This window comes from Pollicipes pollicipes, unplaced genomic scaffold (assembly GCF_011947565.3).
Source record: "Pollicipes pollicipes isolate AB1234 unplaced genomic scaffold, Ppol_2.1 Scaffold_6686;HRSCAF=7923_pilon_pilon_pilon, whole genome shotgun sequence".
NCBI lineage: Eukaryota > Metazoa > Arthropoda > Thecostraca > Pollicipedomorpha > Pollicipedidae > Pollicipes > Pollicipes pollicipes.
Genome location: NW_023596921.1, coordinates 42,887,155 through 42,915,076, shown reverse-complemented (window position 1 = coordinate 42,915,076; position 27,922 = coordinate 42,887,155). Strand labels below are relative to the sequence as shown.

The window sequence follows — 27,922 nt, the reverse complement described above, 5'->3', positions numbered from 1 at the left end:
TGGGACAAAGCTATCTGCTTGAGCATAGTGCATAGCAGCATATGCAATGACATTCTCACGCATTCGATCTTCAGACGACCTTGCAAGGATTCCGCACGGCGTTCCCCCCCATAGTCAGCGATGAGAAGTCCGGCGCCAGTAGGCCCCATCTTGACTGGACGCACGCAAGAAGCACAGCAAGAGTGAGTGAGTCGATGCTGATGCGTGTGGCACCAACGTCGTCAGTAGCTATGCTGGAAAATAATAGGTCGGCCGATTTCGACAGTGTGTTGAGATGTGAGATTGTTGCAGTGCTGTCGAAGGGAGACCTTTTCAGGTCTCAGGGGCTCTAAGATTCAAGGATACCGAACACACGATGTCGGCATTGGAAGCAAGTGCTGTGCGTTTTCTGTTGATGTGATGTCTGTTTGCACACGTTTGTAAGATCAAGTAAAAGAAAGCATCTACAGCAGGTTCCACTCGCAATTTTTAAAGCATTCGGCATAAACACCATAAAATATCCTCCTGGTGCGGGCAGCTGGGGTGGGTGAAGTACTTCTTTTGATAAGATTAGATAAGTAGTACTAGTCTAGTAGTAGTAGTAGTGCTATAAGTAGTAGTACTAGTACTTCCTTAGATAAGGTTAGATAGACTTCCTTTGAAAGCAATCGGATTCACTGCTCATGGTGCATCAAGGTTCAAGGCGCGAGATGAAGCCATCAAACGAAACAAAAAGGATCAAAACAGGATGATGATTAAAAGGCACAAATCTCAGAATTTTTTTCTGCGGAGACATCTTCGACGATATCCCCATATCAATTCGAATACTGCCAGTTCTCTGCAAAGCCACTAGGTCGACAACGTTAGTGTTACTGTACACATGGCGAATGTGAATCTGTTATGGCTTGACAGTCTCAAGCTCGCTCAGGCCTGGCGTAATTCGTCTGTAGAGAGAACGTTCCATTAGCGATATTGACACTTAACATTGGAAAAGAGCCGCGTTCGCACCATGCTGACATGATCAATATTTACGGGCGCACAATGGATGGATGATGTTGGGATGCATGGACGAGTCGTGCCGTAGCGGGGCCGTACCGCAGCGGGCCATGCATGGCGGCAAGTGTCGGCAGCATTGTGCAGGTACGTCCGGAATGCTAACTTTTTCAGCTTTCTGGATCCGGTTAACAGTTTGCAGAGCACTTCTGCGTCCCACCTTCGTTTGTTTCTGTTAGCCACCCCTGATCTTTCTTGGTGGTTTGTGGTGTTACGGAGCGGTTAATCTTTACAACAGATCTCATTTCGGCTCGGCCTCAATTGGTGCGTCACGGTGACGCCTCCCCACCCCCGCTCTCTAAAGCCAGACATCACGCACGTGTAAGAAAAGTGTCTCTCGGGAGGATTTCCTCCCGGAAAACTGCGCTGTTCACGACTGGCCCTTCTGCATCCATTCCTCAGCCGGCTGCTGGGGAATGGATGCAGAAGCGTTGGGTGACCAGACCAGACAACGGAGAAGAGTGGACTCTGGTCAGCTGCAGTGCAAGACTTTCAGTCAGCAATATGTGGAAACTGCTAGTCATCGCTGCTGTTTGTGTGCAGCTGTGCTGTGCACAGTACCCGAGATACCTTCGTTTCCCGGTTGGCAGAGGTAAGATCTAACAATGCGATGCCATGGTGACTTTATATATCCCATTGATTCCGTTTGTCTCTTCTTGCAGTCAGCTTACGAACATAAGAGCAAGGCACTTTTTCACGAACAAAAAAAAAAACTGCAAAACTAAATTGCACGTACATGATGCTTTGATTGCAAAATCCTTAGGGCTAACTCTCGACTTATCTTTGTTCTCTACAAGTGACGATGTCAAATGCTATGACAACCAGGTTGACGAGACGTACAACATTGATGATGTCTGGAGCTCCCCATTCTCTGGCTGTAACAGAGTCACTACATCAAGGAGGACGGCGTTCTTTACATTGACAGATGCTAGTGTCAAATGCAGTCACCAATTAGCATTTGAATGCCGGGACCCGGCCGCCCGCACCGTGCAATTCTTCTTACCTAAAAAGCGAACTGAGCATACTATTAAAGAGCTTCGTCTTTTGCAGCGCCCAGGCTTGGTGAAGTACACAGCATGCTAATGTAAACCAGGATTCGTATTATTTCTGTTTGTGCTCGCTGACGTTTCAAACCATGTGCGCTGAAGGTTTGTGGACGGCCCTGGCCTAGTGTCTTTTATAATTAATCACTTATTTTACAGGTGTCCGTCGGTAAGAAAGCGGGTGAACTTCAAGAAGCTGAAGGCCAACAGTCTGTTCTGCCGTGAGGCTCGGGGAGACAGGAGGAAGGAGTTTTCCGACTGCTGTGCCCGCCAGAGTGAGAACCAAAGATGTCTGAATATTCGTCCGCGTGTGCGCATTTGGGGCAACCAAACGTTCCTACTGCAGCGAGGGCATTCAATGCGCGTCTTGTGATATTGGTGTATTGTCTAGTTATATTGTCTTTGTGCACACACATATCACTTTGTTACTTGCTGATTGGCAGTTTTGTTCGGCACCACTCTGATGCTCAGGAAAATATACTTTCGAGTCCGGATGATTGGAACTTCTTGTGACACCTGGGTGAATCATTATCCATAATTTGGTCAGCCGTACACCGATGAAACGCTTGTGAGCGCTGCCACCAGTCATATACACTGTTACCAACTCTCTTCACTCGAAAAGCTGGGAAATCAAGGTTCTGATGGAAGCGCGAATAATGCTGACATATACAACGTCGAGATGCTGGCTGAGATCTGCAACAAAACGAGAAAAATCACACAACCGTTAATGAAACTAATTTTACTCAAGGCAACCAGGTAAGTGAGCTTGTGAGCTTATGAACAAAAAAGTTGTTTCCGCTTATCCGCTACTTTTAAATTACTTACATCACTGATCCCTTCTGACCCTTTTAAAGGGGTGATAATTGAGCTGTAGAGTTGTTGTCCGTCGGCATTTCGTCGAGCTGCGTTCAGCAATGTCGAATGATCTGATGAGCTTTGGTGACAAACTCAAGTAGAACTGGAGTAGAAGTTTAATAGACTGTCATACAAATATTTGACACGGCCAGTGTATCGCAGTGTGCACAGAGCATCAACTGGTATTCCAGTGTCTTGACCTAGCAGCACTAAAAGCACACATTTTCTTGAAGTTTGCATTTTTCGATCATCCACTCGAACGTTAAAAATGACCACAAATGGCTCTTCCCTCCTACTCACTGGTTATGTAAGCCATCTCTCTTAGGCTTGTGAAGGCATCCGCTGCCGCTCGCAGACTTCTCTCGTCTAGACGACCTTCGTGTTTATGACAAAGTGTAACAGCGTGCATATGAGGCTGACTTACATAAGATCAGCTTTGACCGTATGAGTTCCGTGTATTGACCACAACGGGGTGACTTCTTATCCCTCAGTTGTGTATATGCCAGTATCTAAGACCCGGACATGGCTGTGGAGGGTCCTCAGTCATGGCCGGAAGTCTGAACCATACCCCCACACAATCACCATGTTAAGGTAGGTCCTGCTGGCACCAGATACTCAGATAGAAGAACAAGATTGTCTACACGTGGGTCGTTCCCAACCGTTCCCAACCCAACCCAACCCAACCGTTCCCCTACTTCCATGGCTCTAACTATTTCAGATAGTAGGTTCTTTGTACCGTATTTGTTACAAATCGACTAGCAACGAAGTGATTAAGGCCCCGATGCAGCCAACAGAGTTATCCCTGGTTACCTGTGGTACGCCTTCGTGCGCCTGGATAATGTCTGCAACAAACAGTGCTTGCTTAGATTGTCGCTCTTGATAGGAGCAAACGATTGGAACAAAAGGAACAATACTTTCAGGACAACAAATCACGGGAACGATACTTTCCTTTTGGAAAATAGGGGATGTGGCCCTCTGCCCCTGTTGTCGCCCATCGCTACCCCTTCGGCAATGCCCATGATTGTACCGTGATAACAAATCTGTGAAGAACCATCTCCGTGGCTAAAATAAAGCATGCCGACATGTGGAAACAAGAGACCTGCATCACCCCCTCGACGGTGTCTCTGATTTGAGCTCCATGTTTATTCATGCGCATAGAAATAACCGGCCATGGTCTAGTTCCACCAATATTATTTGCGGTAAAAGCTATAAAACGTTGATAACTCATATGCTCCAGATGTAAACTCGGTGTAATCTTCTTTGCCAGGAAGGATACCAACTATTGTGCACCAACTCCTTTTACCCCTGGGTTGCAAGTGGTTGTTGGCGTCCACCCACTGTGAGTTGCCAAGAAGAGAAGTTAGTCTTCTGGAATAGCTCACGTCAGGCCAGTTTCTAAAAATCGCCTGTTCCAGACGATGAATTTCAAATGAGTGCCATGTCTCCAGGTCTTTCCACATCTGCAACTATTTTTGTCTCACAAATCCACGCAACTGTAATGCCACTGATCACGATTTGCCAGTTGTTCCGAGTCAAGTCTCAAAGCACGACGTCATCAGACTGACGTCACGAGCCGCAGCTAACAGCTCTCGTCGCGCTCACTGGGCCAGTACGTCACCGGCTCTGCGGCCGAATCAATCCCACGGCCAGAATGCATTAAGCTCCCTTATTATTCGATCAGTCTGTTAGTGGTGCATGGTCTGTGCAGCTGCACATTGCAAGGTGTTGATGTAAAGGTGCGTGATATCTCATTCACGTGGGACGAATTCATCTCCTCCCAGGCTTAGTGCATAGCAGCACGTACACTGGACGTTTTCGTCGGAAATATTCCACGTATTCAACCTTTGGACGGCCTTGCGAGGATTCCGCAGCGGCAGGTCCCGGCATCGTATTCAGCGATAAGAAGCTCGGCGCCAGTGAGGCCTTATCTTGTCCAGACGCGCATGGGAAACATGCGGGCCAGGGTGAGTGGGCCGAAGCTTTGTGTGGGCCGTATGTGTTGCACCAGCACTGTCAGCAATGGTGCTGGGAAAAGATTAGGTCGGTCGGCCATCAAGAACGTGTTGAAGTGTGGGACGATGCCAGTGCTGTCGAAGACTGGCCTGCTGAGGTCCCAGGGACCCCAAGATACCAGGATATCCAACACACACTACCGGCATCGGAAACAGACGTGCGTTGTTGGTTGTTGTATGTTGTGCGGGTCTGTTTGCACATGTTGCAATATGCAGAGCAAGATAACAGTTTCAGCAGGTTCAATTTACGATGTTAAAAGCATTCAGCATTAAAAACATAAAATGTCCTTCTGGTGCAAACAGCTAGGATGGGCGTGATATTTCGCATGGTGTATGCGATAAGGACCTTCAGCCTCTCAGCTCTTATACTTTTTCGGTATTATGAATTCCAACTCGATGATAAACGGTTTGTGGTCGCTCGACCCAGGATCGAATTCCAGATACAGATGTCTTTTTTCAGTCATAGGTCAGTAGTTAGCTGGCAGCTACCAGAAGAGGGTGAGCCGGGTACAGGGCCTCGTGATCTTGCTTTCACATGAGGAAGCAGACAGGGCGAAATTATCCTTCACCTGGGACAATGCCCTCCGGGTGGTGGCTTGACTGTTACGCAAAATGTCTGTGGGTCCGTGCAAAGCGTTGAACATGCTTTTTGGTCCGACTTGTTTATGAAAAAATCCATGCCGTCACCTCCGTCCGTGCAAAGCGTTGAACATGCTTTTCTGTCCGACCTGTTTTTGAAAAAAATCCATGCCGTCACCTGAGTGCAGTAGTCTTTCCATTTCCCTTCAGTCACCACCAAATATCATATTTCAAATCACCTCGAAGCCCGCTCTGTCTATGTATTTGTAAAATCCAAGGGCTATTTTAGTATCCTGGCAGGAGACGTTGCAGAAAATTTAAGAACTATATCAGCAAAGTCAGACAAGTTCTGAATGAATTTTATGCGCACTCAGATTCAAGGCTCAAGACAAAGTCATGAATCGACAACGGGGGTGTTCGCAAAAAAAAACAAACGCAGAAGCTCTCACCAGGCTCTTCTGCAGTGTAATCGCAGAGACAAACCTTAAAAATAGTCCAGTACCGTCAGTTCCTTCCCATGGCAAATATCTCAACAGCGTCAGTGCTATTGCAGACATGGCGATTGCAAACACGCTAACTTGAGGGCCCAAGGTCGTCCAGGTCCGACACCATTCTTTCAAAGATGATTAGATATATTTCCATCAGCGATATTCCTCGCATTCCGCCAGTCAGTTGACGCTCGGATATAGCAGCATTCGCACGCCGCCGCCATGACCAAATTGACGAACACACAATGGATGGATGATGCCTGGATACATGTACGAGTTGTGCCAAAGCGGGGTCGTACCGCGGTGGGCCATGAGCGAAGGCAACTGTCGGCGGCATTAGGTATGTACGAGTGGAATGCTAACTTCCCAGCCTTCTGGATCCGAGAAGCGGTTGGTAAAGTGTCCCACCTCCGCTTGTTTCTGTGGGCCCATCCATGTCCTTTCTTGGCCGTTTCCAGTACTGCGAAGCGGTTGGTCTTTACACTGGCTCCGATCCCGGTCCCACCTCAACTAAGTGCGTCATGGTGAAGGCCCCAAAGTCGGGCGTCACGCACGTGCCAAAACAGCACCTCTCGAGAGGATTCCCTCCTGGAAAACCGCGCTAATCTCAACCGGTCCTGTGCACCGTGACGTCACAGTCCGGTGCCGCATATATAACGAGCCGGCCGCTGGGGAATGCATACAGAAGCGTTTGGTGGCCAGACCAGACAGCAGACGAGAGTGGACTCTGGTCAGCTGCAGTGCAAGACTGTCAGTCAGCAATATGGGGAAACTGCTGGTCATCGCTGCTGTTTGTGTGCAGCTGTGCTGTGCACAGTACCCGAGATACCTTCGTTTCCCGGTTGGCAGAGGTAAGATCTAAAAATGTGATGTCATGGTGACTGTATGTGTCCCGTTGATACCTCTTGCCTTTTCTTGCAGTCAGTTTACGAACATGACAGCAAGGTAGTTTTGCATGACCAACCAAGCAAAGCTGAACTAATCATACCCGATGTTTTGACTGCAGGATCCTGAGGGCTAACTCTCGACTTATTGATGTTCCCTACAGGTGACGACACCAAATGTCATGACAACCAGGTTGACAAGAAGTACAACATCGGTGATGTCTGGAGCTCCCCATTCTCTGGCTGTAAACAGAGTCACTGCATCAAGGAGGATGGCGTTCTTTACATTGACAGATTCCAGTGAGTGTTAAATGCAGTCACCAATTAACAGTTCGAGGTCGGGACCTGGCCACCTGCCACCGTGCAATTCTTGTTACCAGTATAAACCCACCGGACATGCTATTCAAGTTCTTCGTCATTTCTGGTGTCCAGAGTTGGTGAAGTCCGCAACATGCTAATGTAAGCCAAGATTTGTATGACAAACGTTCAAATTTGCAAACGTTTCAAATCATGCGCGCTGAGAGTTACTTAATGGCCCCGCCTATCGGGTTTTATAATTAACTTACTTACTTTACAGGTGTCCGTCGGTGAGAAAGCAGGTGGACTTCAAGAAGCTGAAGGCCAACAATCTGTTCTGCCGCGAGGCTCGGGGAGACAGGAGGAAGGAATTTCCTGACTGCTGTGCCCGCCTTGTCTGTAAACACTACGTGGACGGGGAGCTTGTGCCGCTGCCGGCGCACAAATATCCCCTGCTCTAGTCAGGGCTGGGATAGAACTACATTTGCTCGAGTGCGAACCAAAGATGTCCGAATATTCGTGCGTGTGCGCACATTTTGTGCAATTGAATGTTCTTGTTGCTGCGCGGGCTTTCAGTGCGAGTCTTGTGGTATGGGTGTATTGTCTATTTGAATAGTTTTTTTGCACACAAGTATCAGTTTTTTGCCCACAGCTCGCGTGTTTTGTTCGGTAGCGGTCTGATGCTCAGGAAAATATACTTTTGAATCAGCATTGACGGGATTTCTGAAGACATCTGGGCGAACCATTATGCATAATTGTGTCATCTATTTAGGTGTTCTGGCCATCCGCACACCGATCAAACGGTTGTGAGGGCTGCCGCTAGTCGGATACATATTACCAATATTCTTCGCTCAAAACGCATGGAAGTCAATTTACTGATGGAAGCGCGAACAGAACTGACAAATGTATACGACTTTCAGATCCTAAATGAGATCTGCAACACGACAGAAAAATCACACAATGGTTAGTTGAGTTAAATTTTGTCTAAGCAGTCAATTTACTGATGGAAGCGCGAACAGAACTGACACACGTATACGACTTCCAGATCCCGAATGAGATCTGCAACAACAACAGAAAAATAACACAATGGTTAGTTAAGTTAAATTTTGTCTATCGGAGTAATCGGATAAATACATTGGTGAGCCTACTAAAAGCTAACGAAAGACCGTGTTTTTTTTTTTTGTTAGTTGTCCGCTATTTTTCAAAACTCCATCAGTGGCCCATTTCAACATTTAAAGGGTGATTATAGACCTGGAGAATTTGTGCCCGTCGGCATCTTGTTGAGCTGCATTCAGTGACACCGAATGAACTCATGAGCTCGGGTAAAAAACACTCGATCTGTGCACGGGTTATTTGCATGCGTGATAATCATGATAATGTGATGTGTAATTACTGTGGGATTATTGTTAGCACTGTCTGCTGTTTTTTGGGGGTGGGGGTGGGGAGGGAGTCGAAGGAGGTCATTAGGGAAACTTCTCCGGAGTCAACCGACCCTGTTTTATTCTATTAGTAGGAGTTCAATGCACTGTCGAACAAACCTTTGGTACAGGCCAGTGTATCGCAGTATCCTCACAGCATCACAAAACATTTCATTGTCTTGACCTAGCGGCACCAAACACACACTTCTTCCTGGAGCTTACATTTTCCTATCATGTACTCGAGCCTTAAACATGGCCACAAATGTATCTTGCCCACCTACCCGCTTGTGCGTAAGCCATCGCTCTGAGGCTGGTGGCTGAGGCATCCATTATCTCTCGCAGATTTGCTGTGTCTAGACGACGCTCGTGTTTATGACAAAGCGTAACCCCGTTCATATGAGGCTGACTCACAGCAGACCAACTTTGACCGCATGAGTCACTTGTATTGACCACAACGGCGTGACTCCTGTCATCTCCGTTACGCATATGCCAGTATTGGGGACCCGGACATGGCTGGGGAGGCTCCTCAGTCATGCCTGGAAGTCTGAACAACATCCCTACATAACCACTCTGTTAAGACAGGCCCTGTTGGCACCAGGTTTTCAGATAGACGAATATGATTGTCTTCACGTAGATCATTCCCAACCGTTTTTATCTTCCATGACTCTAACTATTTCAGATACCCTGGTTTGATGGCATCCACCTATGTAAAGCAGGGTCGTTGTACTGTCTGTTACATATGGCGACCGGCAACGAAGTGATTAAGGCCCCGATGCAGCCAACAGAGTAATCCCTGGTTACCTGTGGTACGCGTTCGTGCGCCTGGATAATGCCGGCAACAAACAGTGGTTGAGACGGCCTCCTTTTTGGGTCCATACTTCTCCTGAAAGCAGGAAAATGTCGGGTGCGTACTCATCTTTAGTGCAATCCGAGTCTTGCGCGTTGATTTCCGTGTAGCCCAATTACTCCCATGTGTTGCATGTTGTCGCGAAAGAGTTTTTTTCTTGGTTCATGGCGGTGCTCGATAATGATAAATCTAAGCCTTTCGAGTGTCTAACTCACCAGGCTACCTGACAAGACTATCCTAATGCTACCATATGGAGCTTTGGGACAGACCCGACGCAGCTAATACAGAAGTGTTCGATGGCGAAATTCTGCTCTCTGGAGATGTTTATCATGCACAACTCTTACTTGTTCGCACTTTGATCCCGTAGGTTGGTGGGCATGATTTATATTTATATTTGGGTGGTAAATGGGATGACTCTGTCTGCCAGCAGACCATGCAAAAGGTGCTGACTTCTTGTCTTGGGGGAGCAGGAAGAAGCCAGGAAGTCTCCTGTGTACCAAGTAATTGCTTACCTAACCTGCTGCGACAAATGATTGGTGACCAGAGTTAGCCATTTTACGTTTTAATCCATCGAGTTTGTCGTAAGACAAATAATGATGCCACAAGGCATGCAATGGGCTTATTTTGTTTCATATTCGTGATCTTTTGCCCCAAATTTCTTGAAGGTCCCTCATGGCTGCCTTAACCAGATATTTTCCATAGTTGCCATGTTCAGGTGACTGGCAAATGACTGTACTGTATACTTGCGCTATATTTTTAACACAGGGATACTCTGAGCTGCATGGCCATTATAATATGAGTTAACTATTAGTATGTAATAAATAGTCAGACCAATCCATTTAAAATGTGAAACCGGCATCTGAAACTTTGTCATTAAATGTGAATAAACAAGCCTAAAAAGATGCTTTTGCTGCAGCTGAAAAGGCAAGCAGCAATACTGGCATGGTCATTTAAAAGTCATGTTACTTTTGGCGAAGAGACATTGTTTTGCGGAGCATACCCATTATTGCCCTTGACATAGGCTAACCATGGCAATCAAAATAAGTTGTTCAACGTGATTTAAAGTGTTTTGATTTGTGTGTTGTCAACTTTGTCTGATATCAACAAGCATTTACAAATGAACTGAATAAAATGCAAGTTGAAACCAGCCAAAAATTAGCTTTATCATGTTTTTATCACAAGCGCTGCCGTGAACAGAGAGGTGAGTTGAGATGATGTTCAACATATGGGCTTCTCTAAGTTGGGTGGAGTTGGTAAGTGCATGGCAAGTGGCAATAAGAATTGCGCAAGAATCAATAACTCACAACTGCTGCTGTGAAACAAACAGGTTTGACAGGATGAGGTGAAGTAAGGCCTCTTTAGGTTAAGCATAGTAAGGCTACTTTCATGGAAGTAAGCACTGGTATTTTTAAGAAACAGCGACAAAATGTTTTCTCCCTGACCCCATCTTAACAGAAGTCAGAGGTATGTCTATTGTGTTTGACTTGGTGATGGACTGATGTGTAGGAGTTCAAGGTTTTTTTTGTTTAGTGTTTTATGCTTGTTGAACTTTTTGTTGTTACTTTTTACTGAATTCCTTTGCTTTGCTTTGTGTTAAAAGTCCTGTGAAAGTGAAGTGCAAAGTGCAGCATTAAATTATTGGTGTTAATAATTTGTTATGCTCATTACGCTGTCATGAAATGACTATGTTTTATTGTATTCTGTTTCACTTAAATAGACTCAGATGTCAAAAATCAAAACGGTTTTGTCAGGTTTATGATACTACGTCCATGCTAAGTTGAAAAAGGTGTCTTTGTTTGCTGAAGCATCATTCACGAGCTCATAAGATCCATCTCTTGTGGACTGATTTTCTCTCTCTCGCACGATAGTTTTGCGATGGAGTTTTTCACTCCCATCCTAGGTCAAAAGCGATTCTAGCTCATTGCTCATTGCTCCCTTCGGCAATGCCCATGATTGTACGGTGATAAAAAATATGTGAAGAGTCATCTACGGTGCTAAAATGAAACATACCGTCAGAGGGAAAAGGCAGACTTTCGTCACCCCTGGGTCGTGTCTCTGATTTAGGCTTTCCGTTTATTCATGATCTTGGCCCCATCCGACCATGGTCGAGTGTTACCAAAACTATTTCCGGTAGAAACAAAAAAATGCTGATAACTCATATGCTCTAGGCGTAAATTGGGATATTCTTTTCACCACGAAGGATATAAACTGCTGTACACCTATTCCTTTTACCCTTGGATTTCAAGCGGTCGTGACGTCCGCTTATCGTGTGCTCCTAAGAAGAAAGTTCAGTCTTCTGGACCAGTTCGCATCGAGGCCATTTCTAAAAAAATCGCTTATTACCGAACGTTGCACTTCAAATGAGTGTCGTCTATGCAGGTCTTCCCATCCCTTCAACTGTTTTTGCCTGACAAATGCCCGCAAATGTGACGTCACTGACCACGATTTACCGTTCGTTCCCGGTCGGGTCCCAACGGCTGACGTCACCATCCTGACCTCACGAGCCGCAGCCAACAGCTCTCCTCGCGCTCACCGGACCAGTGCGTCACCGGCTGCGGGGCCGAGTAAACGCCAGGGCTCGGATGCATTTATCTGCCATATAAAGTCGATCTGCCTGCTAACAACGCATAACCTGTGCAGCTGCACATTGCAAAGCGTTGACGCAACTACATATGACGTCACATTCCAATGAGACAAAGCTATCTCCTTTCAGGCTTAGTGCATAGCAGCACATGCATTGGCATTCCACGCATTCGATCTTCAGACGACCTTGCAAGGATTCCACAACCGTAGTCTCCGGCACCATAGTCAACGATGAGAAGTTCGGCCCCAGTAGGCCCCATCTTATCTGGACGCACGCGAAAAGCACTGCAAACTGTTAGGAAAACACATTGAGCACACACTTGTAATCCTGTATTTCCCTGGCCTCTCGCTCTTCTCGGGAGGGACATCCGACCATTCGGGTAAGCCGCCCGCGTGCTACTACAAAATGTCCGACCACCGTCCGGCCATATGCTACCGCACAAAATATCTGATCGCCGCCGGCCACCTTAAACACTGCCTAACATCAAAGAAAATATACTACTTAATGAAAATCCCAACAGCAAGGGTGAGTGGGACGATGCTGATGCGTGTAGAACCAGCACTGTCAGTAACTATGCTGGGAAATATCAGGTCGACCGATCTTCGACAGTGTTGAGATGTGACATTGTTGCAGTGCTGTCGAAGTGAGACCTATTCAGGTCTCCGGGACTCAAAGATACAAGGATACCAAACACACGATGCCGGTTCGGAAACAAGTGCCGTGCGTTATCTGTTGATGTGTGTTACGTATGTCCTCTTGCACACCTTTGTAGCCTTATTGCAGGAAAGGCAACAGTGACAGCAAGTTCCATCCGTAATTTCTAAAGCATCCAGCATTAACAACATAAAATGCTCATCTGGCGCAGGCAGCTAGGTTGGTTGAAATACATACCTGGATATAAGCACTCATTCTCTCAGCTCCAGGTTTTTCAGCATGATAGGTTCGAACCTGATGATGAATCGCCCACGGTCGCTTGACTCCGCTATTAAATCCGAGAGACAAATCAATTTGTTCCAGTCATAGGTTAGTGGTTAGCTGGTGGCTAACCATAGTGGGTAATGAGCCGCATACACGGCCTCGTAATCTTGTCTTCACATTAGCAAACAGACCTGAGGTGAAATTAGCCATTTAGCTGGGGCAATGCACTGAGGATGGTGGGTTGGCCGCGAGCAACAAATTAGAGGTGGGCAAAGCTAGGTTAAAAAATAGGCTTTCGCTGGAAGTTAGCAGTAAAGTAAGCCTGTCAAACTGCTCACAACTTAACGGAAGACAAGGTGCTCCTGGCAATGCGTTGCTTCGTAAGACCTGCATGATTTATATCCCTTTAAACCTGTTTAAAGGGTGAAAAAAGAGCTGGACTGGTGTCCGTCGTCATTTGGTGGAGCTACGTCCGGTGACGCCGAATGGTCGGAGCTTTGGTGACAAATACGCGGCCTGTGCCTCGGTTCTTCACGTGCAGCATCATGATTATGTGATACGTAGTTGCTCTGGCATGTACCTGACCACTGTCACTGCACATTACAACACTTATTGTTGTGTTACGGGGAATGGGGAGGGTTAAAATAGGCGAAAAGGGCAGTTTTTCCTTAGTCAACCTCAGTATGCCTCAACCGTCCCTGATTTATTACTTTTGTAGAAGCTCACACTTTCGACAAAAACCTGTAGTACAGGCCAGGGTATCGCATTATGTCCACAGTATCACAGAGCATTTCAGTGCTTTGACGTGATAGCACTAAACACAAAAAGTTCCCTGAAGTTTTTTTTATTTTTTGGTCACGCACTTAAGCCTCAAAAATGACCACAAACGTACCTTTCAAACCTACGTGCTAGTGACGTAAGCCATCTCTTTGAGGATGATGGGGATGCATCCACTATCCCTCGCAGACTGACTGCGCCAAGACGACGCCTGTGATCATGACAAAGTGCAACGGCATTCAGATATGGCTGACTCATATAAGACCAGTTTTTACCGCATGGGTAACTTGCATCGACCACAACGGGGTGATTCCTGGCCTTTCTGTTATGCATCTGCAAGTATCTAAAACCCGGGCATGGCTGGGGAGGCTCCTTAGTCATGACTAGGCGCCTCATCCGTATCCCCAACACAATTGCCCTGTTAAGATAGGTCATGTCGGCATCATGTAGTCAGGCAAGAAATAATGAGAACTGTCTACACGTGAACCATTCCCAACCACCTTCCAACTTCCACGTCTTTAGCTTGTTTGAAGCCTATCAGCTACCTTAACTTGACTCTGTACTTTCCCGGCTCCAAACCAACCAGCAAGGAAGTGTTCATAGCCCATAAACCAAGAGAATTAAATAGGGTTACCAGTGGTACGCCTTCGTGCGCTTGGGTTATGCCGACAACGAACAGTGTTTGGGTCCACACCCCTCGTGGAACGTAGGAAATGTTGCGTGTGTGCCAGTCCTTAGTGTAATGCAAAACTTTAACACTTAACCCCATGCAATCCAAGTACTACAACTGTGTTCAGTGCTGTTGCCAAAAGAAAGGCACAGACACCTCACCACGCTAGTAATTTCAATCAAATACAGGTATACATTCTGTCGTTGGCATGATAATCGCCAACGGTTTATGTAGTACTCAGTCTTGCATGTCACGGTTTACCGTTTTCCAGAGCTGTTCCCCATCCCCATCCACGACCCCAGCCATGACCCCCCATGACCTTTCTTGGCCGTTTGCAGTGTTGCGGAGAGATCGATCTTTACAACGGGTCCCGTCCCGATGCGACCCCAATTGGTGCGTCACGGTGACGCCCCCAAAAGTCGGGCGTCAGACACGTGTTATAACAGCGCCTCTCGGGAGGATTTCCTCCCGGAAAACTGCGCTGATCACGACCGGTCCTGTGCACCGTGACGTCACGGTCCGGTGCTGCACATGTAACGAGCCGGCCGCTGGAGACTGCATACAGAAACACTCGGTGGCTACTCCAGACAGGAGACAAGAGGGAACGCTGGTCAACAGCAATGCAAGACTTTCAGACGGCAATATGTGGAAACTGTCGGTCATCGCTTTTGTTTGTGTGCAGCTGCGATATGCACAGTACCCGAGATACCTGCGTTTCCCGGTTGGCAGAGATAAGATCTATTGATATTATATCATGATGACTTTATCAAGCCAATTTATATCGCTGGCCTGTTCTCGCAGTCAGTTTACAAGCATGACAGCAAAGTGGATTTTCATGAACGGGTTTTACAATAAACGCACTTGTTTTACAGATGTCCATCGGTCAGAAAACAGGTGGACTTCAAGAAGCTGAAGGCCAATAGTTTGTTGTAACGCGAGGCTCGGGGAGACAGGAGGAAGGAGTTTCCCGACTGGTGTGCCCGCCTTGTCTTTAAGCACTGCGTGGACGGGAAGCTTGTGCCGTTGCCGGCGCACAAATATCCCCTGCTTTAGTCAAGGCTGAGATGGGACTACATTTGCTCGAGTGAGAACCAAATATGTCTGAATAGTCGTCCGTGTGTACACATTTGGTGCAACCGAATGTTCCTATCGATGCGCGGGCTTTCAGTGCGAGTGTTGTGATAGTGGTGTATTGCATATTTATATATGGTTTTGTGCACACATGTATCACTTGTTTACTTATTGCTTGCCGGTTTTGTTCGGCACCGCCTGATGCTCAGGAAAATATATTTTTGAATCAGGATTCGTGAGACTTCTTGAGAGGTCTGGACGAATAATTGTCCGTAATGCCGTCATCCATTTCGGTGTCCCGATCATCCGTAGAACGATGAAACGCTTGTGAGTGATGTCAGCAGTCAGATAAACGTTTACCGGTATTCTTCACTCGAAACGCAGTGAAATCAACTCCCTGATGGAAGAGCGAAGAAAACTGGCATATACTACTTACAGCTCATGGCTGAGGTCTGCAACAAAGAGAGGAAAAAATACCCAATTACTTTCTCACGTATGTGGCAGACTGCCAACAGCAGTTTCTTGGGCAGCGCAATTTCCACCAATTCGTCGTCGCTGCTGGTCCTGTTGCACTCGGGACGAGGTGATGAGGCCAATACCAAAACATACATGAAAGGGGTTTTAGACAGCCGCATTCCTATACCTTGCATCCTGGAAGTCGGCAACCTCCTAACTAGAACTTTTACCTGGCCCGGCAAAATCGCGTTCAGAGGCATATCATGGCTAATAACGGGCTGTTCAAAAGAGTGTATTCTTTATGTTTTCAACGACATCCGGTAGGCGTATGACTCAAATGGGCTATAACAAAGATTAAATACATTAAGCATGATCACTTGTAGGTGATGTTTGACCGTGTGAACTGCTCAAGGCTGGTCAAAGAACAAGAAATGGGCAAGTTTTGAGTACTTAGCTGTCGATATGAGCGATGCTGAAGGCAGAGATAGGCAAAGTTAGCCGAAAGAATATCAGTAAAATGAATCCGTAAAACTGCTAAAATGATAACAGAAGACGAAGCTATCTATTTAGACGAAGCCATTTTCCGGCAATCCGTTTTCTTTTCGCTTAAAGCTACATCATTGATCCATTTCAACCCTGTTAAACCCAACCACGAAAAGAGAGCAGGGCAAATGGTGTCTGTCGGTATTTGCTTGCATTGCGTCCGATGACATCTAATGCCCACAGTTTTGTGAATTTCTTCGGTGTCTTGACTTAGCAGCACTAAACGAACAAAGCGTCCTGGAGTTTGAATTTTTCGATCAAGCAATGGAGCCTTGAAAATGACCCCAGACGGCTATTGCACTACTACTTACTGGTGGCATACGTCGTCTCTCTGCGGCTGATGTAGGCATCCAGTGTCCCTCGCACTTTAATTGCCTTTAGATGACGCTTGTGCCCATGACAAAGTATAACCCCGTTCATATGAGGCTAACTCGCAGTAGGCCAACTTCGACCTCGTGGGTCACTTGCATTGACCATAACGGGGTGGTTCCTGGCATCTTAGCTATGCATATTGAAGTATCTAAAACCCGGACATTGGTGGGAAGGCTCCTCAGTCATGGCTGGAAGCCTCATCCGCATACAGACAAAAGCGCATTGTTAAGGGGAGTGTTGCACATTTATAGGAGGTTTGGAAATGGAATAGCCATTTTGGAGACCTTTCTGTGCTGTTCACAGTCCTACCTGCTTAGACGTAATCCCCTCTAGTCTCTGAGTTACACGGCCGCGAAAATGGGAAAAGGTATATCGCGGCCAGTAAATTAAAGTCACCTTGGCATTCCCGACGTCATAATAACGTCATTCATATAGACCCTGTTGACGTCATGTGGTCAACAAAAAAGAAAGATTGCCCACATGTGACCATTGTCGACCACTTTTCAACATTCATGGACTGAATTATTTGCCAGGAATGTTTGATGCCAGCTAGCCGCATCAACTATGCTCCTCAGAAGTCTTGGCTCTAAATCGACCAGCAACGACGCATTTATACCCCGATGCAACCAACATAATTATATGTTACCAATATGACGTATTTGCGCGTTTGGTGGTGAGGGCAACGAGCATTATTTGGGTCTGTCTTCTGTTTACGCCCTCAACCTTATTTAAAGCAAGAAATTGCTACGGGTGTGGCCATCTTTATTGTAATAAAAAATCTCAAAGTTAAATCCCATGCGGCTCAGTTACCTCCACTGTGCTCCGTGTTGTCACCGAAACGAAGGCACGAATGCTTTACCATGACAGTAATCTTAATAAATCGCATGCATTCATCCACTCGCCGTTAATGATATTGAATAACTATGCGATGTTTGATACTTACTGAATAATTGTCTCCCGCGACATCGCCCATAAATATCCCCTTTGTCAACGCCAATGGCTGTGCGTTATTTTTCATCTGTGGAGAGCAATCTACGGTGAGAAAATAAAACATGCGGACAAAGTGTAAAGAGAGACCGAGATCAACCCCATTGGTACGTCTCTGATTTGGGCTTACTGTCTATTCATGGCCTTAGACGCCTCCGGCCGCGGTCTAGTTCTACCGAGATCATTCGCGGTAAGACCAATAAAATACCGATAACTCAGATGTTCTAGACATAAACTCTGGGTAATTGTTTTATCAGAGAGGATACCAACTACTGTACACCCATCCTTTTATCACTGGATTACAAGCGGTTGTTGGAGTCTGCTCATCGTATGTTCCCAAGTAGAAAGGTTAGTCTTCTGGAACAGTTCACGCAGGGCCATTCCTAAAAAGCGCTCATCACCAGACGATGCATCTAAAATCAAGGGCATCGCTCCAGGTCTTCCCACCTCTGCATCTATATTTGCCTCACAAATGCACGGCAACTGTAACGTCACTGATCACGATTTGCCGGTCGCTTCGAGTCCGGCCTCAACGCGTGACGTTATTATCCTGACGTCACGGGCCGCAGCCAACAGCTCTCGTCTCACTCGCCGGACCAGTACGCCACCGGCTGCGGAGCAATGTAAATCCCAGGGCTGGAATGCATACATCTGCCATATGAAGACGAACAGCCTGCTAATAACTCATAACCTGTGCACCTGCTCATTACAAAGCGTTGATGCAACTGCATACAACATAAGGCTCCAATGGGGCAATGCTATCCCCTTTAAGGCATAGTGCATAGCAGCGCATGTATTGGCATTCCACGTATCCGATCCTCAGACGACCTTGCAAGGATTCCGCAACGGCATTCTCCGGCACCATAGTCAACTGAGAAGTCTGGTGCCAGTAGGCCCCATCTTGTCTGAACGTACACAAGAAGCACAGCAAGGATGAGTGAGCCGATGCTACTGCGTGTAGCACCAGTACTGTCATTAACTAAGCTGGAAAATATTAGGTTGGCCAATTTTCGACAGTGTTTTGAGATGTGCGATTGTTGCAGTACTGCCGAAGCAAGACACACTCAGATCCCAGGCACTTTGAGATACAGGGATATCAAGAACACGATGCCGGCATTGGAAACAAGTGCTGTGCGCTATCTGTCAATGTGTGCTGCGCGTGTCCGTTTGCACACGTTTGCAAGGTGCAGGAAAAAAAGCAGCTACACCAGGCTCCATCCGCAATTTTCAAAGCATCCAGCATAAACAACATGAAACATCCTTCTGGTACAGGCAGCTAGAGTGGGTGAAGTACTTTCCTAGTTGCAAGCAAGAAGTACCCTCTGTCTCTCAGCTCCAGATTTTTCGGCATGATGACTTCGAACCCGATGATGAACGGCATGCGGTTGCTTGACTCCAAGACTGAATCCCGGGGACAGATCAGTTTGTTCCAGTCATAGGTCAGTGGTTAGCTGGTAGCTAGCCACAGTGGGTCAGTGGGCCTCATCATCTTGAATGTCAGCTTTTCCACAAGATGTCAGCTTTTTCTTCTGGATTCGGCAAACGATTTGCAGAGCATCTCTGCGACCCACCTTCGTTTGCTTCTGTTAGCCACCCGTGGCCTTTCTCGGCCGTTTGCTGTATTACGTTGCGGTCGGTCTTTACAACAGACCTCATTTCGGCTCGACCTCAATGGGTACGTCACGGTGACGCCCCCCCCCCCCCCCCCTCCCATAAAGGCTGGCGTCAGACACGTGTTAGAACAGCGTGTCTCGGAAGGACTTCGTCCCGGAAAACTACGCTGATCCCGACCGGCCCTGTGCACCGTGACGTCACGGTCCGGTGCCGCATATATAACGAGCCGGCCGCTGGGGACTGCATACAGAAGCGTTTGGTGGCCAGACCAGACGGCAGACGAGAGTGGACTCTGGTCAGCTGCGGTGCAAGACTGTCAGTCAGCAATATGTGGAAACTGCTGGTCATCGCTGTTGCTTGTGTGCAGCTCTGCTGTGCACAGTACCCAAGGTACCTTCGTTTCCCGGTTGGCAGAGGTAAGGTTTAGGAATGCCATACCATGGTGACTTTATATGTCCCATCGATACCGCTTGTCTTTTCTTGCAGTCAGCTTACGAGTATAATAGCAAAGTAGCTTTTGATGAACAAATTAGCTGCAAAACTAAATTATGCCGACATGATGTCTTGGCTGCAATATCCTGAGGGCTAACTTTCGACTTATCTTTGTTCTCTACAGGTGATGACACCAAATGCCATGACAACCAGGTTGACAAGGAGTACAATATCGGTGATGTCTGGAGCTCTCCATTCTCTGGCTGTAAACAGAGTCACTGCGTCAAGGACGACGGCGTTCTTTATATTGACAGATTCCAGTGAGTATGAAATGCAGTCATCAGTTAGCCGTTGGAGGCCGGGGCCTGGTCGCCCGCGCCCGTGGAACTTTTGTTACCTCATTAAGCGTACTGGACACACTATTGAAGAGCTCCGTCATTTTCAGCGCGCAGACTTGGTAAAGTCTCCAACATGCTAATGTAGGCCAGGATTCTTATGAATTATGTTTGTACTTATTGACGTTTGAAACCATGTGCACTGAAGGTTGACCGCCCTGGTATGTCCGGTTTTATAATTAACGCACTTACTTTACAGGTGTCCGTCGGTGAGAAAGCAGGTGGACTACAAGAAGCTGAAGGCCAACAATCTGTTCTGCCGCGAGGCTCGGGGAGACAGAAGAAAGGAGTTTCCCGACTGCTGTGCCCGCCTTGTCTGTAAACACTACGTGGACGGGAAGCTTGTGCCGCTGCCGGCGCACAAATATCCCCTTCTCTAGTCAGGGCTAGGATAAAGCTACGTTTGCTGGAGTGCAAACCAAAGATGTCTGAATATTCGTCAGAGTGGGCATATTTGGTGTACCCGAATATTCCTATTGCTGCGCGGGATCCAGTGCGAGTCTTGTGATATTGGTGCGTTGTGTATTTATATTGCTTTGTGCATACAAAGAACACTTTTTTTTACTGGTCCCCGTGTTTTGTTCGGCGGCCATCTGATGCTCAGGAGAATACACTTTTAAAATGGGTTGATTGGATTTTTTGAGACATTTGGCGAATCGTCACCTATAATTTTGATCTTCCGTACACTGATGAAACGCTTGTGAAGGCTGTCACCAGCCAGATACATTTTTTACCAGCATTCTTCACTCGAAACGCAGGGCAATCAAGTTCCTGATGCAAGCGCGAATAAACCTGACATTGGTCTTCGGATCCCCACTGACATCTGTAACAAAAAGAGAAAAAAATGGCACAATCTTTGCTGAAGTTGATTTTGCTTAAGGCTGTCAGTTAAGTGAATCCGTTGGTCTAATAAAAAGCTGATGAAAGGCGAGGCTGTTCCGCTTTTCCGCTACTTGTAAAAACGTACGCCATTGAACTCTCTTAACCTCTTTAAGGGGTGATCATAGAGCTGAAGAACTGGTGTCGACCGGCATTTGGCCGAGCCGCGTTCGATGGCACCGAATGGTCTGATGAGCTGTGATGACAAACTCGCGATCTGTGCCGCCGTTTTTGCGTCGCGGCGATGATAACATCATATGTAGTTGATGGGGAATTTAACTCCTTATTTTTGTCGCACATTCTTAGCAGTATCCATGTTTTTTGGCGGGCCGTGGGGAGGGGATGGTCGAAGGGCGTTGTTGGAGAAACTTCCTGACCAAATATCTATCCTGCGCCTACCGTCCCTGGTCTATTCTTCAAATAAAAGTTCAATGCGCTGTCGAAGAAATGTTTGATGCAGGCCAATGTATCGCAGTATGTTCACAGCATTACCTAGCAATTCAGTGTCTTAACCGAGCACCCCTAAACGCACACATTTTCCTGCAGTTTAACTCTTTGATACTGCACTCGAGCCCGAAAAATGGCCACAAACGTCTTTTGCCCACCTACTTGCTGGTGATGTAAGTCATGCCTTTGAGGCTGACGAACGCATCCACTACTGCTCACAGATTTACCGTGTCTAGACAACCGTTGTGTTTATCACAAAGGATAACCTCATCCATATCAGGTTGACTCAAAGTAGACCAGCTCTGGCCGCATACGTCACTTGTATTGACCACAACAGGGTGACTCCTGACCTCTCAGTTACGCATATGCCAATATCTGAGACCCGGACATGGCTGGGCAGGGTCCTTGGTCATGACTTAGATCCTCGTCTGCATCCGTACACAATCACCACGGGGACATGGGTCTTGTTGGCGCCATAAAGTGAGACAGAATAAACTGTCTAAACGTGGACCATTCTCAAACCCCTTTCATCTTCCATGCTTGAGTTATTTCGGATGCATTTAATCGTTCCATCCAACCACATCAACGAGGCTTTTTTACTGTCCAAATTTCAAACCGACTAGCAACGAAGTGTTCATAGCCCCGATGCAGCCAACATAATTATATCTGGATACCAATGGTACGTATTCGCGCGTTTGTATACTAGCTGCAACGAACAGTGTTTTCGACGGTCTTCTGTTCGGGTCCACACTCGTCCTGAAAGCAACAAAATGTCCGGTGCGCACTCATCTTTAGCGTAAGACGAATCTTCCACGCTGAATCTCATGCAGCCCACTTACTCCCACTGTGCTCCGTTTTGTCACCGAAAGAGGGCACAAATGTTTTACCACACCAATAATTTTAATCAAATGCATGTATACCTTCTCTCTTTGTTAATAATATTGACCAGCGAATTATATGGGTATTAGTTTTGTAAGTGAAATATTTGCTTTTAGCTGCAATTTTTGCTCTTGATAAGAGCGAACGACCCTTTCCTGTTGGAGAATAGGGAATGCAGCCCTCTCCCCTTGTCGCTGCCCATTACTACCTCCCTTGGTAATGCCTATGATTGCACGGATGTTTTTTTTTTTTAAATCTGCCAAGATCCATCTACATTGCTAAAATAAGACATCCCGGCATCTAGGGTAAAGACAGACCTGGATCGCGCCCTGGGTTGTGTCTCTGAATGGGGATTTCTGGTTATTCATAGGATTAGATATATGCGGCCACGGTATAATTCTTCCGAATATATTTGTGGTAAAAGCCACAAAATGGTAATAACTCGGGTGCTCTACACGTAAACTCGGGGGCTCTTTTATCAGAGTGGATACCAGCTACTGTACACCAATGCTTGTTATCTCTGAATTGCAAGCGGTCATTGGCTTCCCCTCATCGTATGTTTCTCAGTAGAAAGATTAGTCTTCTGGAACAGTTCATGATAAGCCCATTTCTTAAAAAGCGCTCATTACCAGACGATAAAGTTCAAATAAACGCCCTCTTTACAGGTCTTCCCACCCCTGTATCTATATTTCCCTCACAAAAGCACGCAACTGTAACGTCACTGATCACGATTTGTCAGTCGTTCCGAGTCGGGCCTCAATGCGTGACGTCATTATCCTGACGTCACGGGCCGCAGCCAACAGCCCTCGTCTCGCTCACCGCACTAGTACGCCACCGGCTGCGGGGCCGTGTTAATCCCAGGGCTGGAATGCACATATCCGCCATATGAAGTCGGCCAAACTGCTAATAATGCATAACCAACGCGGGTGCACGTTGCAAAGCGTTGATGCAACTACATATGGCATCACATTCCAATGGGACAAAGCTATCTGCTTTGAGGCATAGTGCATAGCAGCACATGCGTTGGCAGCACGCATTCGATCTCCAGACGACCTTGCAAGGATTCCGCAACGGCATTCCCTGGCACCATAGTCAGCGATGAGAAGTCCGGCGCCAGTAGGTCCCATCTTGAGTGGACGCACGCAAGAACCACAGCAAGAGTGAGTGAGCCGATGCTGATGCCAATGGCACCAACGCTGTCAGTAATCATGCTGGAAAATAAGAGGTCGGCCGATTTCGACAGTGTGTTGAGATGTGATATTGTTGCAGTGCTGTCGAAGTGAGACCTGTTCAGGTCTGAGGGACTCTAAGATTCAAGGATACCGAACGCACGATGTCGGCATTGGAAACAAGTGTTGTGCGTTTTCTGTTGATATGTGCTACGCATGTCCGTTTGCACACGTTTGTAAGATGCAGGGAAAAAGCAGTTTCAACAGGTTCCATACGCTATTTCCAAACCATCCAGCATCAACAACATAAAACACCCTTTTAGTGCAGGCAGCTAGGGTGGGTGAAGTACTTTCCTAGATGCAAGCAAGAAGTACTCTCTTTCTCTCAGCTCTAGACTTTTCGGCATTATGAGTTCCAACCTGATGCTAAATGGCTTGCAGTCGCTTGACTACAGGATTAAGTCCTAGAGAAAGGTCAGTTTGTTCCAGCCATAGGTCAGAAGATATCTGGTGGCTAACCACAGTGGGTCAGCAGGGCATGGGCCCTCGCGATATTTTTTTTCACGTGAGCAAACAGACCCGAGGCGAAATAAGCCATTCAACTGGGACGGTGTCCTCCGGGTAGTGGGTTGGCCGCAACCAACAATGTATTGTTAACATGTGCTATGAGTACAGGGCCTCGCAATCTTGTCTTCACGTGAGCAAAACAGACCTGAGGTGAAATTATCCATTCGACTAGGGCAATGTCCCCCGAGTAGTGGGTTCGCCGCAGGCAATTAGGTGTTGTTAGCATGTGCTATGAGCCTGCTGTCAGCCGTGGAAGGCATTCAGCATTTGTTCTGTCTAAATTGCTTTTGAAAGTCCTTATGCCGTAGCGTCAAGGCTGTGATCGTCCCCTTTCCTTACAGCCACCACCAAATAGCATGTTTCAAATCGCTCCGAAGCCCGCTGAGACCACGCATACATCAGCCAGGGACCAGCTTAGATGCCTCACACGAAGACTTCGTAGAAAATGCAACATCGATGTGGTCAGCAAAATCGGTGAAGTTCTAATGTAATTTTCAAAGTAATCGGATTCGATGCTCATGATGCATCAAGGTTCAAGGCACAAGATGAAGTCATCAAACGACAGTCATCAAACGGGATGCTAATAAAAAAGCACAAATATCTGTAGGTTTTTTCTGCAGACATCTTGGACGACATCCTCATATCAATTCTAATACCACCAGTTCCCTGCAAAGCCACTAAGTCGACAACATTAGTGTTCTGTGCACATGGAAAATGTAAACCTGCTAGGGCTTGACAATCTCAAGCTCGTTCAGGCCTGGTGAAATTCGTGTGAGGCTGTGGAGAGAATTTTCCATCAGCGATATTGACAGCTAGCTTTGGAAAAGAGCTGAGTTCGCACCATGCTGACATGATCAATATTTACGGGCGCACAATGGAGGGATGATGCTGGGATGCATGGGCGAGTCGTGCCGTAGCGGGGCCGTACCGCAGCGGGCCATGCATGGAAGCAAGTGTCGGCAGCATTATGCAGGTACGTCCGGAATGCTAACTTTTCCAGCTTTCCGGATCCGGAAAAAGTTTGCAGAGCACCTCTGCGACCCACCTTTGTTTGTTTCTGTTAGCCACCGCTAGCGTTTCTTGGTGGTTTGTGGTGTTACGGAGCGGTTGATCTTTACAACAGATCCCATTTCGGCTCGGCCCCAATCGGTGCATCACGGTGACGCCCCCCCCCCCCCCCCCCCACCCCCGCTCTCCAAAGCCAGGCATCACGCCGTGCAAGAATAGCGTCTCTCGGGAGGATATCCTCCCGGAAAACTACGCTCATCACGACCGGCCCTGTGCACCGTGACGTCACGGTCCGGTGCCGCATATATAACGAGCCAGCCGCTGGGGACCGCATACAGAAGCGTTTGGTAGCCAGACCAGACAGCAGACGAGAGTGGACTCTGGTCAGCTGCAGTGCAAGACTGTCAGTTAGTATTATGTGGAAACTGCTGGTCATCGCTGTTGTTTGTGTGCAGCTGTGCTGTGCACAGTACCCGAGATACCTTCGTTTCCCGGTTGGCAGAGGTAAGATTGTGACTTTACATATCCCATTGAAACCGCTTGTCTTTTCTTGCAGTGTGCTTACGAATATAGCAGGAAGGTTTTTCATGAGCCAAGCATATGCAAAACCAAACTAAATGCACCCGATGTGTTAGCTGCGAGATTCTGAGTGCCTACCAACGACGTCTCTTTGTTCTCTTCAGGCGACGACACCAAATGTCATGACAATCAGGTTGACAAGAAGTACAACATCGGTGACGTCTGGAGCTCTCCATTCTCTGGCTGTAAACAGAGCCATTGCGTCAAGGACGACGGCGTTCTTTACATTGACAGATACCAGTAAGTATGAAAAGCAGTCTCCAATTAGCATTTGAGGGCCGGCGCACAGCCGCGCGCACCGTGCAATTCTTCTGACTAAATAAACGTACTGAACATGGTACTGAAGAGCTCCGTCACTTCCACCGCGGATGAAGCATTACCGCAGGCTTGGTGAAGTGCATAACATGCTAATGTAAACCAGGGTTCGTATGATTTCTGTTCGTGCTCGCTGCCGTTTCAGACCAGGAGCGTTGAAGGTTTATTGACGGGCCTGTCCCAGTTGCTGTTATAATTCACGCACTTATTTTACAGGTGCCCGTCGGTGAGAAAGCAGGTGGACTTCAAGAAGCTGAAGGCCAACAATCTGTTCTGCCGCGAGGCTCGGGGAGACAGGAGGAAGGAGTTTCCCGACTGCTGTGCCCGCCTTGTCTGTAAACACTACGTGGACGGCAAGCTTGTGCCGCTGCCGGCGCACAAATATCCCCTGCTCTAGTCATGAATGGGATGGAACTACATTTGCTGAAATGTGAACCAAAGACGTCTGAATATTTGCCCGCGTGTGCACATTTGGTGTAACCGAGTGTTGCTTTGCTGCAAGGGCATTCAGCGCGACTCTTGTGATATTGGTGTATTGTCTATCGATGCTATTTTGTGCACGCAATAATCACTTTTTTATTTATTGGTCGCTTGTTGTGCTCGGCACCACTCTGATGCTCAGGATAATATACTTTCGAGCCCGGATGACTGGAACTTCTTGTGACACCTGGGTGAATCATTATCCCCAATTTAGTCATCCGTACACCGATGAAACGTTTGTGGGGGCTGTCACCAGTCGTAAACATTGTTACTAGCTCTCTTCACTCGAAACGCTGGGAAACCAGGTTTCTGATGGAAGCGCGAATAAACCTGGCATATACAACTTTGAGGCCCTGACTGAGATCTGCAACAAACGAGAAAAATCACACAACCGCTCATTAAGTTAATGTTACTAAAGGCTCTAAGGTAAGTGAATCTCTGAACCTACTAAAAAGCTAACGAACGAAAAAGTTTTTTTCCGCCTATCCGCCACCTTTCAAAACTTCCATCGCTGATCGCTTTCAACCTCTTTAAAGGGGGATTATAGAGCTGTAGAATTGGTGCCCGTCGGTATTTCGTTGAGCTGCATCCAATGGCGCCGAATAGGCTGATGAACTTTGGTGACAAACGCACGACCTGTGCAACGGTTCTTCGCATGCGTTATGATCATGATAATGTGATGTGTAGTTCCTGAAGGATTTAGCCAATCATTCTTGCCGCATACTCTCAGCGCAATGCACTATTCTTTTTTGGACGGCGTGGGTTAGGGTGTCGAAGATAGGTATTAGAGAAACTTCTCCGAAGTCAAACGTTTCTGGTTTATTCTTTAAGTAAAAGTGCGATACAGTGTCGAACAAACCTTTGGCACAGGCTAATGTATCGCGGTATGATCGGAGCATCACAAAGGATTTCAGTGTCTTAATGTAGCCGCACTAAACGCACACATTTTCCTAAAGGTTACACTTCTCGATCGTACTCTCGAGCCTTAAAAATGGCCGAAACGTCTCCTGCCCATCTACCTTCTGGTGACGTAAATCGCCCCTCTGAGGCTGGTGAAGGCATCCATTATCTTTTGCAGATTTCTAGCGTCTGGACGACCTTTGTGTTTATGACATATATGTATCCGCGTGCATATAATACATGTAACCGCGTGCACATGCGGCTGACTCACAGTAGACCAGCTTTGCCCGCATGAGTCACTTGTATTGACCACAACGGGGTGATTGCTGGCATCTCCGTTATGCATATTCCAGTATCGGAGATCCGGACATTGCTAGGAAGTGTCCTCAGCCATGGCTGGAACCCTCAACCATATCCCCACACAA

General features: G+C 47.1%; 4 protein-coding genes across 6 annotated transcripts in view; 3 read left to right on the top strand and 1 right to left on the bottom strand.

Annotated features, from left to right (window-relative positions):
* Positions 1-27,922, top strand: part of LOC119107576 (uncharacterized) — a 93,446-nt gene that overhangs the window by 11,556 nt on the left and 53,968 nt on the right. The gene's annotated exons all lie outside the window — the stretch shown is intronic.
* Positions 1-27,922, bottom strand: part of LOC119107583 (uncharacterized) — a 52,904-nt gene that overhangs the window by 6,871 nt on the left and 18,111 nt on the right. The gene's annotated exons all lie outside the window — the stretch shown is intronic.
* On the top strand, positions 6,702-26,959 carry LOC119107582 (uncharacterized). Of its 3 annotated transcripts, none has more exons than XM_037231079.1 (3): positions 6,702-6,860; positions 25,907-26,042; positions 26,334-26,959. In XM_037231079.1, exons 1-3 carry the CDS (start codon positions 6,773-6,775, stop codon positions 26,512-26,514), a joined length of 405 nt encoding a protein of 134 aa, XP_037086974.1. In that variant the 5' UTR covers positions 6,702-6,772; the 3' UTR covers positions 26,515-26,959. The 3 variants fall into 3 exon arrangements, with proteins under 3 accessions (XP_037086974.1, XP_037086973.1, XP_037086972.1); XM_037231078.1 differs by lacking the exons at positions 25,907-26,042; positions 26,334-26,959 and adding exons at positions 7,058-7,193; positions 7,471-8,083; XM_037231077.1 differs by lacking the exon at positions 6,702-6,860 and adding an exon at positions 25,580-25,727.
* LOC119107594 (uncharacterized) lies at positions 19,717-21,012 on the top strand. The gene is made up of 3 exons (XM_037231094.1): positions 19,717-19,863; positions 20,064-20,199; positions 20,474-21,012. The coding sequence occupies exons 1-3, from the start codon at positions 19,776-19,778 to the stop codon at positions 20,652-20,654; spliced, it is 405 nt and encodes a 134-aa protein (XP_037086989.1). The 5' UTR covers positions 19,717-19,775; the 3' UTR covers positions 20,655-21,012.

What these genes read in the sequence shown, in the direction of transcription:
- LOC119107582 (XM_037231079.1), top strand. Translation starts at nt 6,773, where the DNA reads ATGGGGAAACTGCTGGTCATCGCTGCTGTTTGTGTGCAGCTGTGCTGT. An exon ending in TCGTTTCCCGGTTGGCAGAG is followed by an intron (nt 6,861 to 25,906) that starts GTAAGATCTAAA and finishes TGTTCTCTTCAG; the next exon opens with GCGACGACACCAAATGTCAT. An exon ending in CTTTACATTGACAGATACCA is followed by an intron (nt 26,043 to 26,333) that starts GTAAGTATGAAA and finishes CTTATTTTACAG; the next exon opens with GTGCCCGTCGGTGAGAAAGC.
- LOC119107594 (XM_037231094.1), top strand. Translation starts at nt 19,776, where the DNA reads ATGTGGAAACTGCTGGTCATCGCTGTTGCTTGTGTGCAGCTCTGCTGT. An exon ending in TCGTTTCCCGGTTGGCAGAG is followed by an intron (nt 19,864 to 20,063) that starts GTAAGGTTTAGG and finishes TGTTCTCTACAG; the next exon opens with GTGATGACACCAAATGCCAT. An exon ending in CTTTATATTGACAGATTCCA is followed by an intron (nt 20,200 to 20,473) that starts GTGAGTATGAAA and finishes CTTACTTTACAG; the next exon opens with GTGTCCGTCGGTGAGAAAGC.